Genomic DNA, 13,224 nt, shown 5'->3' with positions numbered 1-13,224 from the left:
GTGTGTAACAATTCATTTTTGGCAAATTTCACTGGCACTCATAAAAACAAGTACAAAAGACAATTTGATGAATTCTAACAAACTTTCATTTCAACAACAAAATTATGAATATGTAATTTAATAAACTAAAACTAGTAAACATTCACAAATGAACATTTTTCCATTAATCCAAGAAGCTGGGGGAAATAAACTAATGTGCACACATACACACAAAGAAACACCAGATAAACATAAGCAAAGTGGCATGCAGTTAATGTCGTTTAAAAGTACGATTGAGTACACTACCACGGACGGAGGGCAAATATCAAAATATACTTATTGCAGTCTATGATGTAAGTCCACATGACTGTAAGACAATCGTTCTGTATGAGGTCAAGACATACTTTCATTACCTTTACATCCACTACTCTGGTGGGATGAAACATGTAGTAAAAAAAACAGGCACAGTTTTAATATTAGTGCTACACATTTGGTCATCCAAAATATTCTGACTTCTGCTGGCCAGTGAACTTTTACAGTACACATAACACCAACCCTTCAAATACAGAAAACAGCTAAATAACATTTGTTTCAAATTTAAAATCAGTTATTATTTAATCTGATTTTTCTATGTGCAAAAAACAAAACAACACACTAACATATTCCGTCTGTAACAAAACAGAAAAACTCTGAACAATTTACCTGATCAAAGTATTCAAACAATCATGACAAAATCCGTCTTCTAGAACTTGTCCAAAACAGGACTTTCAGTCTTTTTGTGCATTTATGTAAAGATTACAGACTGGCTGGTGGGATAAGAGCAGATGCTCCAGTGGTCATTTCCCTTAAGACAGATCAAAGTGCATGTGTGTATTGACAGTCTAGGAGGATCCATCTACATTTAGGGATGAATGAGACAGGATAATGCAGTTGGTGTGGCCGCAGTTGTAGAGCCCATTGCTACTGCTAAGTCTGCAGAGCGGAAAGGCGTCGCTCGATACACTGCTTACCTGAGAACAGAGAGATTGAAAAATTCAGATAAGAATAAAATCTAGACAAGCCCTAGGCAAGATCACACAAGGAATCCATTCTCCTGGGGTCTGATTCTAGCGTTTTAAACTACTATTTGCTGGTTTGTGTGTCACAGTGCTGTCACATACATTTCTCTATGCTGTCGACGTCCTTCTGCGCTGTGATGATTCGGGACAGACCCTCCATCAGCAAAAGGGCTTTGTGGTAACGCTGGACTGATGCTGTGCCATAGTGGAACATCTCATCTAGGGCAGCACACTGTACCTGAATGCAGTAAGAACAGACACATTAAGATAAAGATAAAGATGCATACGGGATATATGCTGGAAAGAATCTGAATGAAGTGAATATCAACATTGCCTGCTGTGAGGTGAGCTCACCATGTGCACAGTGTGGCTGTAGATGAGCTTCTCTGCTGTGAGTCCATTGAAGCGGTCCATAAGCTTTTGTTTGTCAAGCAAGAATGTCTGCAGGCGATGGTTGAGAGTGCGACAGTATGTTACACAGCTCTTGTACAATTCAGTCAGGTTCCTTATCACTGCACAAAGGAAATATAGCATGCAAAGACATGTCATTATCCTAAAAAACACAAACAGACCCTTGTTATCACGCTTTAACCAGGAATGCCAATTCTTATTCAGTTAGACTACCTGGATGGAACAAACTGCTCTCTTTGAAGTTTTAATGCTTTCATTTTTTTAAGACCATAACACCCGGAAGGTCTTGTTCTTCCTGAAGGTCCACAAACTACAAACATTTAACAGACATCTTTCAAGTCTACAAAAGGAGAGTGCTTGTTACAAAAAAATAGAGGTCAATGGCCTCACCTTCTTTGACTGTTGCAGAGGGAAGGAGTCGGCCTTGTTTGATAGTCTCTTTAGCAGTGTGCAGTGCTGCTGATAGAAACTCTTCAGCCTTCATGTACAACACTAACTGCTCTGCATAGCTGAAATACACACAAACCAGAAACAGCAGTCATTTACAAGCACATTTGTGAAGAAAGGGAGGCATTGTACATGTTGAGAAAAAGTAGAAAGCCTCTCACCTCCATTCTCTACTCAGAAGGCTGATCTGATCCGTCACCAAACTCTGCTCTAGAAAGGAAGCATCAGGAATGCTGATGGCATCCAGCCCCGAGTCCTTAGATGAAGCCAATTCCATGACACAGTGGCCAAAAGCCAAAGTGAAACGCATCTCATTCAGTGCATCTGTGTGAGCCTGCTGTGAAGAGAACAAATACTGTGTATTCTGAAACTGTTCATGTGAAATCTGAATTTGTCTATTTAATGTTCATCTGCAAATGTCTGTAATTTACAAAATAACCTGGAGGGTTCAACTCAAAGTATCATCATAGTTTTCATCTGTACCTCCATCAGGGTTTCTTCCGGGAGCTCTGGAGGGTGAAAGACCAGACTGCTGTGCGGAGTAGCGTCCATGGCTTCAGTCTCACTGTTTCTACGGCTTCCTCCCTGGAGAAGGCGACTGTTCAGTAGCCAGGCTGAGTTAATGTAGCTGGGGGAGCCTGCAATTAAAACAAAGACAAATACAGCAGAAATAAGAGTAATGAAGAGAGCATAGGAGTAACGGATGACGTGTTTTAGGTTTTTCAAAAAGCTGGTGGCTTTTATTATTTTGTTGTTTTATTAATTAAAACACTTAAATGTAAAAAATAAAAAATCAGTGTGTGCTTGTACCTGCCCAATATTCAAATGGTTTATCTCAAATGTTACCTGGTTAAAAATGGCTCTCAGTGCTTGTGCTTTGCTTTAGATTATTTAAATTGGACATCTACACCTTACATAATTTATGGTCTTAATGAACTCTAAACTGCAGAAAGCAGTATATAATAAAAATACAACCTCACTGGATCGCTCATAAATGTACTTAAGAGACTTTCTTACAAACCTCCTTCAACACAGGCTAAAATAACGGTTTAAATGAATTCACTTAACAGTAAGTTGATTAAGTGTAGAAAGAACATCTACCTGAGAACATCCGTGGCAACGTGGTATCAGTAGGAATGCTTCCTCTGGATTGAGAACCTGTAGTGAAGATTCCAGGAGGTGGGCTGTCTGAGTACGGAGAGCCTCTATGACGACCAGTAGGTGGAGCTGTAGGAGCAAATAAGAAGAGTTTAAAAGTTCAAAGATGTCCATGTAAAATGTTGCCCAGCTGAACTGCAGCCCAGTAAACTACATGGTCATAGTGGTAGATACCTCAAAATATGTGTTGTAATTTCTGCATGTTACAAACATAGTAACACCTTTCCTTGCCTCCACAATGATGTGTGTTCTTATGTTACAATAGGGATTGATTTTATTATTCCATTAAGCCATCAATTTGCATGACTTTAAAGTGTTGTTTAACCATACATGCTTTGAAATATCTACCCTAATCTACAACAATATCGACATAGTCATAAATACTTGTAAACAAAGACAAACAGTATCAGTAGAAACCATCCGACTGGTCCTATTTGTTCCAATAGTACCTGTTATATCCATGCCTTTCTCACAGTTGAGGCTCTCGTCGCTGCCCTCCTCCAAAATGTGAGCTCCAACGGCCGCCTTCAGTAGCATGTCAGACAGCCTGCCTGTGCTCAGTGATCTGGACATCCAACACAGCCACAGACACCATTACATTATTTATCAGATGGCTTGTCTTTTGTACTGCGTAACATCTCTAGGTGCCATATGGCAGGTTTAATATGAATGCCTCAATTTGATGTGAATTAATGACATACACATCTGCAAATCATATGATTTTGCAGGTCACAATATCATATAACTGTAATTGTGATATTCATAAAATAATATCTATATTATACTGTTCTGACCTTCTGAAAGGGCCATTTTTATTGGCTGATTTCGAGCTGTTGGTCTGGGAAGCAGGAGATGGTTGAAGGGATTGAAGGTCTAGGACTGTCCTGTTTCGGTGTGGCATTCTTGATTGAACCTGTTGAAAAGCAAATGATAGTTCTGAAAACATATCTCATTGCTAGCATATACATTGTACAATCTGGTATTGTTGTATTTCAGAACAATTCTACTGTGTGAGCTGCTTGTAGATATCCTACTACAAGTATTTGCTACTGTAGAAAGTGTAACGAATTAGTCACTTTGGCTGTTGTGAGAGAGAGAAACAAAATTGCACCAGCTAATAACATGCTGTGTGAAATTGTTAAAAAAATGCACATGATGGCGTCTGGTAATATAGATGTTTGAAAGCTGACCTTGGGACTGGAGGTGTCCTGCCTGTCTGGACAGCCAGCGAGCAGTCCAGTTCTTGTGCTGAGCGGGAGAGTCTGCTCCGAGGTGATTGGAGTCATTCCCACTAGAGTACAGAGTATTGTAAAGATTGACCCATTGAATCATGAGTCAGGCAGACGGAAAGTGGGTGCGGAGAAAATCAAATGGCAACACATCATCACACAAGAACTCTGGGAATGTACTGAACATGACATATTTCAGATGGTGGAATTGTTTTTGTTAACACCTAAATGGCCCTGGTGGCCAACAACAAGTGACATTACATGGGCACATTCCCATGTAGTGTGTTAAGCTGTAGGACTGTGACCTAAAAAGGTTTCTGTGAAAGAGTTCTGCTTGAGAAAAACTCCCTAAATGGGTGAAACAAAAGTCGATTGAGATGCCTACCTAGCGGGGAGGATTGTTGTGGTCGGGCTCCTCCAGTTGCCAGCCGTGGGGAGTTGAGGATAAATCTTGGACTTGGAGTTCTACAGCCTCCAGATTGCGGAGAACGGCTGCCAGCACAGCAGAGTGTGACCCTGAAAGACGTGAGACATGGTTAGACGGAGGCAGAAAAGAATGGGTAGTACCAAGACACTGAGGTTGAAGCAGAGATAAGACAGCCGAGCGGCTGTACATGCCTGGTGGAGCCATGCAGGCCAACGGGTTGCAGGTTCTGTTCCATACGCTGGTAGTTTTGGATCTGAGATGGGACAGGAATCGGCAACGAGGGGCTGTACTTACAGCCAACAATTGCAACAGGCTTGCTGCATCGATGACAGAGGAGGCAAAGGACACAAATGAGTGCGATGTTATAAAATCAATTAAAATAACAGTGGACACGTGTTCCTAACCCATCATTTCTCATATTGCCCATAACATGAATATAAATGCTGTTGGGTTTAAGCACAACTCATCTTTAAGCCACCAAAACCTGAACCTGCCTGGCTTTCTCTTACCTAACAGGCTTGGAGGGAGAGTGTAGCAGGGGAGAGGGTGGAGGTGTCCTTCCTGCATTTCTGGGACCTCTCTCAGCCAGTAGTGGGCTTCTAAAGAGGGATATTTGTTAGCTCAATCTGCACAATGGATAACATTCATATGCAAAACATTATTAAATAAATCTATTCTGCATTTTTTCTTTATATAGATATCTGCTTCCTATACTAATTCCTGTATACTATATATGTATTCTTTCAGAAATAGTTTTATAACAATCATTTTTTTACGGAAATGGTCCATTGTGGATAAAGTGATGCACACTTTAGTCATCCACATAGTAAATTAGTGCAATGTACGAGGCAACATTTCATATTAGTCCATATAGTGAAATCATATTCTACGATAATTGCTGATTAACTGACAAGTTATTGTGCACCCCTCGGTGTGACTACTCACCCACTGTATATCAGGCAACTGTCAATGGGTGACCCAATTTCCAGCTCACATATGCACCCACCTACAAAGTAGTCAGATAAAAACAGTCAGACTCCTTGTGCTGATAATGATGATGAATAAAATAATCCAGATATATATGTAGTGATGTCTCACTTGGAAACTGGCCGTGCACCATGACATAGTCCTCTGAGTAAGATGAGGTGTTCCTACTGTCTTGATTGACTGTTTCCTTCAGGAGGAAGCCGTGGGTGTCCTGTGTAGGCGAATACTGTGCTTTGGGCTGAAGTCGGTGCATTTCTGCATCGGAATGCTAGGAGAGTGTAAAATAAATTACTGTTCAATCAAATATAACTACGATAGATTACAGGGAAACACATACACTACGAGCTTGCTGTATTTCTTTTAAAAAATACATTTACATTTCACAACTTTGACAATGGGATTTTGTTTTATAAATCCACTAAAGAGAGGTGTACACACTTGAGGGGAGGTCAGATGTGATGTGGAGGAGCTGCTACAGGAACTGACTGAGCCTGAACTGGGGAAAGAGATCACAGGAACTGGAGAGCCTGCCAAAAAAAACACAGATGTGCTTGTGTTAGGACCCCGGCTACAGCACCTTTATTGATTCTGAAGCTGTAAAGAGACGAGCAAGATACAGGCCATACATTTCTTTGTGGATGAGTTCTTCTCCAAGAAAGGATGGTGGAAAAACTCATCTGCAAATGTAAAGATTAAGATGTAAAAGATGCTTTAAAAAAAAAAAAATGTAATTATGAAAAAAGTTTCTGAATTATGAAGATAAGAGGCTCACCAAAGCCGATCCGTTCGCTGTGGTTTCTTTGCAGCAGCCCCAACAGTAAGTGTGTTAGGTTAGTAGAAGTCTCCTTTGGGATGCTGTGAAAAGAGGTAGAATGTAGAGTGTAGCCTTCATGTTTTTCATGTCTTCATGTTTGCACGATATAAGTGGTCTTAAAATAAATAATATTTAGGTATCTTGTGTGAATTTTTAAATCAACTTTGCGGCTTTAGTTCAAAACCTCAGGGCATCTTGACAGTCAGTACAGACTGTGTGTGTGTGTGTGTGTGTTTAAATCTGCAGGGAGCTATGTGGGTCAAGTGGAAAATGATAGCCGTACAGGTTAATAGCTGGCAACTTGGAGAAGGTTTTATATATAGAATGAAAACAACAAACCATGCCCCTTAATGCTGAGTCTTATCACGCGGCTTTATTGCTGCAAACGATAAGCGTGGCCCTGAGCCAAACAGACTGGAAAAGCACACCGTTAAAACAGTGCGAAAACAACTTCTCTGAACGCTTTCCAGGCATGACGGCATAAGTGTTCAAAGTGAATTTAAATAGCCAAGAGAAATAATTGTAAAGGCATTTGTCAACTGAGATTAAGACAGTATATTATAGGCAGTGTGTGAGAGTGGAGAAAGCTCCAGATGACTGGCCCCGTCAGGTGTCTGTATACGTTTCTTCCACATAAGACCTATTTTTAGTGGCGGTATGGGGTTCATTGAGTGCTAAACTGTCCGTGTGCACATTGAACATCATCCGCATACACACAGTCATTCATCTGCAAACTGAGTGCAGAGAACACAGCTGTCACTGTAATGCCTGTTTACGCCCTCGTCTTATCATCTTCCTGTGTGCATTGTGTGCGTACAGTACAGATGTGTGTTGGCGTGGGGTCGTCCACTAACCTGGGTAAGAGGGTCCTGTTGCTTTCATAAAACAAACGGAGCTCCTGCGGTGTGCTGGCCTATACATACACGCACACACACGTACACGCACACACACACACACAGACCACAAACAGAAGTTACACTTGAAATGACCCTTCCTATGCAAACACACAATATGATATGCAAATGAATGCATCTGCATCCTTACAAACAAGCATGTGAATATATAATAGTGGAACATTTGACTATTTATTTGACTGCATTACTGCAAATCTACATAAACTAGTTATGCCACAGAGCTTGTAATCCAAACATAAAGGGCAAAGTAGAATGCTTGGAGATGCCAGCTAAGTAAACACCATCAGAAGCAGCAGCAGCAGCAGCAGCAGCAGCAGCAGCAGCTAACCTCACACTGGCCCTTGGACTTATCTCAACTCACAGACCTGCATGGCAGAAATAGAAGTCAATCTTCCCTCTCATTCTCAGGGAAAATGCTTTCAAGGAAACTGCAACATAAATAACCTCAAAATGTACAAAAGGTCAAGTGTTTCTTCTTCCCCAACTGCACATATATATGGGGATGAAATGGACTTCAGACAAAGAAAGAGACAAGACATTATATGTGCGTCTATACATAAATCACAACTGAAGAAATATTCAACAGTTGTCATCTGAGCAGCCACGTGAACAGCAGAAAGTAATACCCAGAGTTGTGAAACAATATTTGCTTTAGGTTGGGGGAAATGGCTCGCAGCCATTAACACATGCCCCCCCATCTGTACACAAGGTGCTTTCCTAACAAGTAACCAAGCTGTTCCAGCATTTTCCAACTAATCACACTGGAGATCAGGGAGAGTGCCACCCAGCAGGCAGGTGGTGTTTAATGGTTGTGTTGTGCATCATGTGCTTTTCTGTGTTGTGAAAGGGATGTATCATATTTTGTGTTGATAATAACGAGTCTCTGTTTCTAGGAAGTAAAGCAAAACAATTTCATGACCATTTGTGATTATCTAAAAGGGACTTAAGTGAACATTTATAGGTGATTTTCTAAATCGACACCGAAAAAGAGGGCTGTTACAGTTTTTGTACCTGCATGTGTATGTGTACTCACGTAAAATGGAGCCTTTCCAGTCAGACACTGGTACACAATGGTACCTATGCTCCACAGATCAGCCTTGGCATCATAGTTCTGGGACATGATGACCTCAGGAGCCTGTGTCCAGACAAACACTGCTTAGAGACACGGCGAGGTTACACTCGTTGGTGCATGAAACTCATAATACTCACCATGTACATGGGTGAGCCACACAGCGTGGCTGCCATAGTGTTCGTCTGGAGATGACGTGCAAACCCGAAATCAGCTGCAGGGGGAGTAAACAAGATGTATGTTCAGTAAGAAATTAACCAACCAACACATTTCCAAAGACATACTTCTAATACTATGCTGAGTGAAGTCATTACCGATCTTAATAGAGGTATTGCCGGCGCTGGACCTGCGCCCCTCTGGGTGGCAGAGCAAGATGTTCTGAGGTTTGAGGTCTCTGTGGAGGATGTCTTTGCTCTGCAAGACCTTCATGGCCCGACCGATCTGCTGCAGGAATACGCGGATGGTGTCCTCACTCAACGTGCCCTTAGCTGAGGTTCAGAGGAATGAAATAAAAAAAAAAAAAAAAGCCGATCAAGAAGGAAGTTAGCGTGTTAATGTAAGGGTGTCATCATATTGCATGGTACCGAGATACAGGTGAAGATGACACACTGTCAGCATTTATTCCCATCATGTTGGCCCCGCTAAAGTTCTGTTCTGTCGGACTGTTGAGATGCAACTATTATAGTAATACTTGATTTCTAGGATTACCTTAGATTAAAGTGACTTCTCAAAGTCTTTATATTTGTTAAATGAGAAGCTTTAATAACGTTGTGATGCTAACAACATAAAGGCCAACTAGTAAACGTGGTTAAACGGTTATTGTAGCGCATTAGTGTCCAGCTGTTATTAGAGATTGAAAGATGAGTCAATCAATAGAACATTCACCTAAACTATCTGACTGTTTATTAATCATTAAAGTACTTTTTATGCACAAAAGTCAAATATTTACCAGCTATGTCTTTTGAAATATAAATATTTTTGGTTTGTTCTAGTCTTCTATGATATTAAACTACATACTTTGGGATTTTGGACATTTTGTCAGACAATATAAATAATTTGAATATGTCCACTTGGGTTTTGGGAAATTATAATGGGAATAGTTTATTCGGAAAATAATGAACAGGTTAATAATAATGAAAACAATTGTTCGCTGTAGCCCTTGATCTTACTTGTTCTAACATTCTCACCAGAAACTCCAACATAATGCAAGGTGAATATGCAAAAACTCTAGTCACATCAGCGTCACTGCTGTCAAACTTCGTGGAAGAGAATTTTGTTTATGAGGGGGCTTCATTTGGATATCAATGTCAGGGCCGTCTGACACGCTCACACCCCCCACTACCTTTCCAAGACATTCAGTATTTCTAGCTGCAGTGTTTTTCAGCCGGAGCACGGGGGATAAGTGAGTGGCAGATGGGTGAGGTCATGTGGGTGCTCCGTGAACCTTGCCAAGTGCGACTGACTGTTGTGCTGCAAATAGCTGGATGTGCCGCCTTGGCAGGGACACAGAGTGGGCAAGGCTTCAAAATAAGAGACGCTGGCGAGGTGAGAGAATTAGACCACCGATCCACATTTAAATAAACACCGCTGAGGTAAATTCGGCCTGAAAAAAAATCAACCACATGCACTCAGCTGCATCGTATTTTGCAGCAGGGTTTGAAACTTGAAGCGGGGACGTTTTCAGGGGGATAGTCTAGTGAGAAAAGTGTTTATATCATTCTGAGAATTCAAACGTGGTGAAATCACAAGGTGCCCTTAAGCCCAACGAACTCCAAAATAAAAGCTGGGAGTTATTTCGGCAACTCGTTTTGTACTGGCTTCTACTATTTTATCTGGGTTAAGCACTTGAGAGTATTAGTGACAATTTACCCACTGACCTGTTTGAACCGTTCTGTTCAGCTCTGCCTCCTCAAAATCCTATTATTCCTCCAAAACACTGAAAAAGCTTAGCCAAGCCTCTTAAAAGCCAAACAGAACTGCCAGTACAACAGTAAGCTGCTCCAAACATGTTTACAGATAACAAACTCGAAGTTCTATCCTCTGATGCAACAGTGAGGAGTGGTGTGAATGTCCCAATTTTTTTTTTCTTTGACTGCAGGTGAAGCAGAAAACTTTACAGTCGTGAGACATGAGCTATATTAAGCCCTGCAGGATGTAGCAAACTTACAGTGAAGGTACTCTGCCAGGTCGCCTCCATTGCAGTACTGAAAAGATGAGACAAGCCACTCTTATTAGACGCTTCTATAATGCTGCAATGTTGAGTGATTTGCATTTTCATTCCCACAGACCAGACATCATCAATTCTATCAAAACTCACCTCCATGACGAGATACACACACCCTCCCATTTCCTGTGGATAAACCAGATGAAATCATTTTATTATATTATTTTCAAAAAGCCGTAGTTACTCCAATGCAGTGTAAAAATGACAACTATATATCTCATCTATTTAATGTAGAGATATGGGGAAGTAGGACTTACTCCAACAATCAATCACTGTCTTGCCAGCTGTGCCCCAAATTACACAAGTGACACCAGCACATTTCTTAAGACTGAGTTGACTCTTTTTGGCCGGTCACCAGCAGCGCTTCTGGCAATTCTGGGTCCCCTGAACACAGCTAACCCAGGGGTCTGAAACTGTACCCCATCGTGGCCCCTGTCCAGTCCTGCCCCCCCGAATCATCATTTTAAAAAGTCACAGAGCGGTGACGTGACACGGGTGGGGGAGTAAAAAGGGTGACAAATTGAAGGTGTCAATCCACCTGATTGAAGTAATGAGTGGCAGAGCAAATTGCTTCTTCTTTTTTTTGTCTTTTACATCAAGTTAAAGCAAGAAGACTCTGTGTATTTGAGTGAAACTTAAAGTGTTTACCACTTATACTTTTGTACAAATAACACTCTGGGTATACGATGCAGTAATTATCCCTGTACCAGAAAACAAGAGAGAGCAGGTTGTGCTGAGGACAGGTACGCTCACAGTTTGCTGTCAACAAAAGGCTCCTGCAGCCTGATCTGGAAGGCATCACTTAAAGGTCTTTGCCCTTGCATGCTGGTGCGTGTCAGCTGTGAGACGCTACTTACTCACACTCCGTTTGATAAGCTATTGTTTAGCCGGCTGTACCCTGCCAACTGTCAGGAATAGTGAGAGATCAGCTCACCTCTGTCTGGTGTATGCCAGGTGTCAGTAAGGTGAGAAGAGGGAAGTTAATTGCCTGTACTTTAAAAGTTTAAGGATATTCCTTTAGTCTAAGGCATAGTGTGAAACGCAGTGAGAAATCAATATTGTTCTCATGAAGCCGCCATGCAACCAGTTTTTAATCTTTTAGAATAATTTGTTTGAAGAAAGAAATATAAACTACAGATCCACTCAGGTCATTGAGGTCGCTAGCCCCGTGAAAAACTACAACATCCGACAGCCAAATCTGCACCACGTGTGCAAGCGATGTTCAATGTTGCGGGAACATGTGGTAGCAAAGTAAACAGTATTGCAGAGGTCTGTGCTGGTGTGTGTGTGTGTGTGTGAGAGAGAGGAGAGAGGGGGAACAGAGAAGACAAACCCGTCTTTACCTGATAGTCAAGAAGTCGGACAATGTTTTCATGTTTGAGTTCCTGGAGGAGGTGGGACAAACATTTTAGTTCAAAGACGACATAGAGAGACTGACACAGAATGTGTGGCAACATCAAAAAGTCCTCTCAGTACCTTCAATATTTTGATTTCTTTACCAAGCAACGCCTGCGATTTGGCCAAGTTTTTCTTGTTGATACATTTCACAGCAACTACCCAGTCACGTTTCTTGAAAAGAAAGAAAATAGAAGTAGGATATAAATACGCCAGTCTTGCATGCATCAACAATGACAAAGATCAATTTGCCTCAGATGTACAAGTTACCTCCTTATGTCTGCCTTTGAACACAACTGCAAAGGCACCGTGACCGATCAGGTCTTTCCTGTTGAACTCAAACTTCCCAACAGTCTCCATGAATAATACAAATAAACGCGTTCAAGTATCCGAGCTGTTTCGAGAGGTTGATTTCGCAGCTGAAACAGACGTGCAGAAGTACTTCCCTCGTGCCGGTAAATCTCATTTCATTGATGGAAAATGCTGTCTTCACACGTGACGCGCTCCATGCTCGAGGAAAATATCGATGACAACATACCGAAGTTTCTGTCAACACAAAAAGTCAAAAACAACGTGCGTAAGAATGAACAACTGTACGTAAACAAAATATTAGCGACCCGCTGTTCTTATTTAACGATTCTAATGAGTCCCTGGTACTTTCTAGATCCAGTACAAGTTGAAAGCTCACGTTAGTACTGTTTGTTTTGAGACGCTGAGGTCAGATACTATCGTCTTACTCACCTTTCTAGCTATTCACAGGAGTTATTCGTATCTCACGGCGCGCATGCGCAAACAGACAGGCTGCGGTTTGAGGATGGCGCCTTCAGGGACACCACGTAAACTCGTAATTCAATGTCTTACTTTGGCCTGCTAAAGTTTATTTGTTTAAAATGCTATATCAAGAAGGAGCCATTTTCCAAAAAAAGAATGGTGTTAGCAAATAGATATACGATATGCACAGTGTGTGTGTATTCATATATATACAAATGTGAACATAATGGTGAGGGGCATGTAATGAAGATGATGCTGATTTATTGTCATACACGTTTTTTAATAAAGATAATTAGAAGCACAAACCACAGTACCATAAAACAACAATCATTAAAAGCCAT

General features: G+C 41.2%; 1 protein-coding gene across 1 annotated transcript; it reads right to left on the bottom strand.

The window, feature by feature from the left end:
- Positions 1–26: 26 nt before the first annotated feature.
- Positions 27–12,881, bottom strand: ulk1a (unc-51 like autophagy activating kinase 1a). Its single transcript, XM_031849706.1, has 28 exons — positions 12,854–12,881; positions 12,383–12,658; positions 12,194–12,286; positions 12,061–12,102; positions 10,811–10,843; positions 10,661–10,697; positions 8,808–8,981; positions 8,634–8,707; positions 8,458–8,559; positions 7,365–7,423; positions 6,469–6,551; positions 6,323–6,373; positions 6,135–6,223; positions 5,808–5,964; positions 5,655–5,715; positions 5,219–5,308; positions 4,901–5,026; positions 4,668–4,798; positions 4,244–4,344; positions 3,848–3,966; positions 3,503–3,618; positions 2,997–3,122; positions 2,379–2,533; positions 2,057–2,232; positions 1,839–1,957; positions 1,392–1,549; positions 1,140–1,275; positions 27–989 (listed from the first exon to the last, which is right to left on the bottom strand). The coding sequence occupies exons 2-28, from the start codon at positions 12,470–12,472 to the stop codon at positions 946–948; spliced, it is 2,742 nt and encodes a 913-aa protein (XP_031705566.1). The 5' UTR covers positions 12,473–12,658; positions 12,854–12,881; the 3' UTR covers positions 27–945.
- Positions 12,882–13,224: the final 343 nt, after the last annotated feature.

Source organism: Anarrhichthys ocellatus, unplaced genomic scaffold, assembly GCF_004355925.1.
Source record: "Anarrhichthys ocellatus isolate YVR2014 unplaced genomic scaffold, GSC_Weel_1.0 scaffold9, whole genome shotgun sequence".
In the NCBI taxonomy this organism is placed as follows: Eukaryota; Metazoa; Chordata; class Actinopteri; order Perciformes; family Anarhichadidae; genus Anarrhichthys; species Anarrhichthys ocellatus.
The sequence above is the reverse complement of the archived record's forward strand: the minus strand, read 5'-3'. Positions and strand labels throughout refer to the sequence as shown.

Bases quoted from the DNA above. Each gene is read 5' to 3' on its own strand.
- ulk1a (XM_031849706.1), bottom strand. From the start codon at position 12,472: ATGGAGACTGTTGGGAAGTTTGAGTTCAACAGGAAAGACCTGATCGGT. The intron at 1,958-2,056 runs GTGAGAGGCTTT...TGTGTATTTCAG, and splicing joins CTTCTGAGTAGAGAATGGAG to CTATGCAGAGCAGTTAGTGT. The intron at 1,550-1,838 runs GTGAGGCCATTG...TCCTTTGTGCAG, and splicing joins CTCTGCAACAGTCAAAGAAG to TGATAAGGAACCTGACTGAA.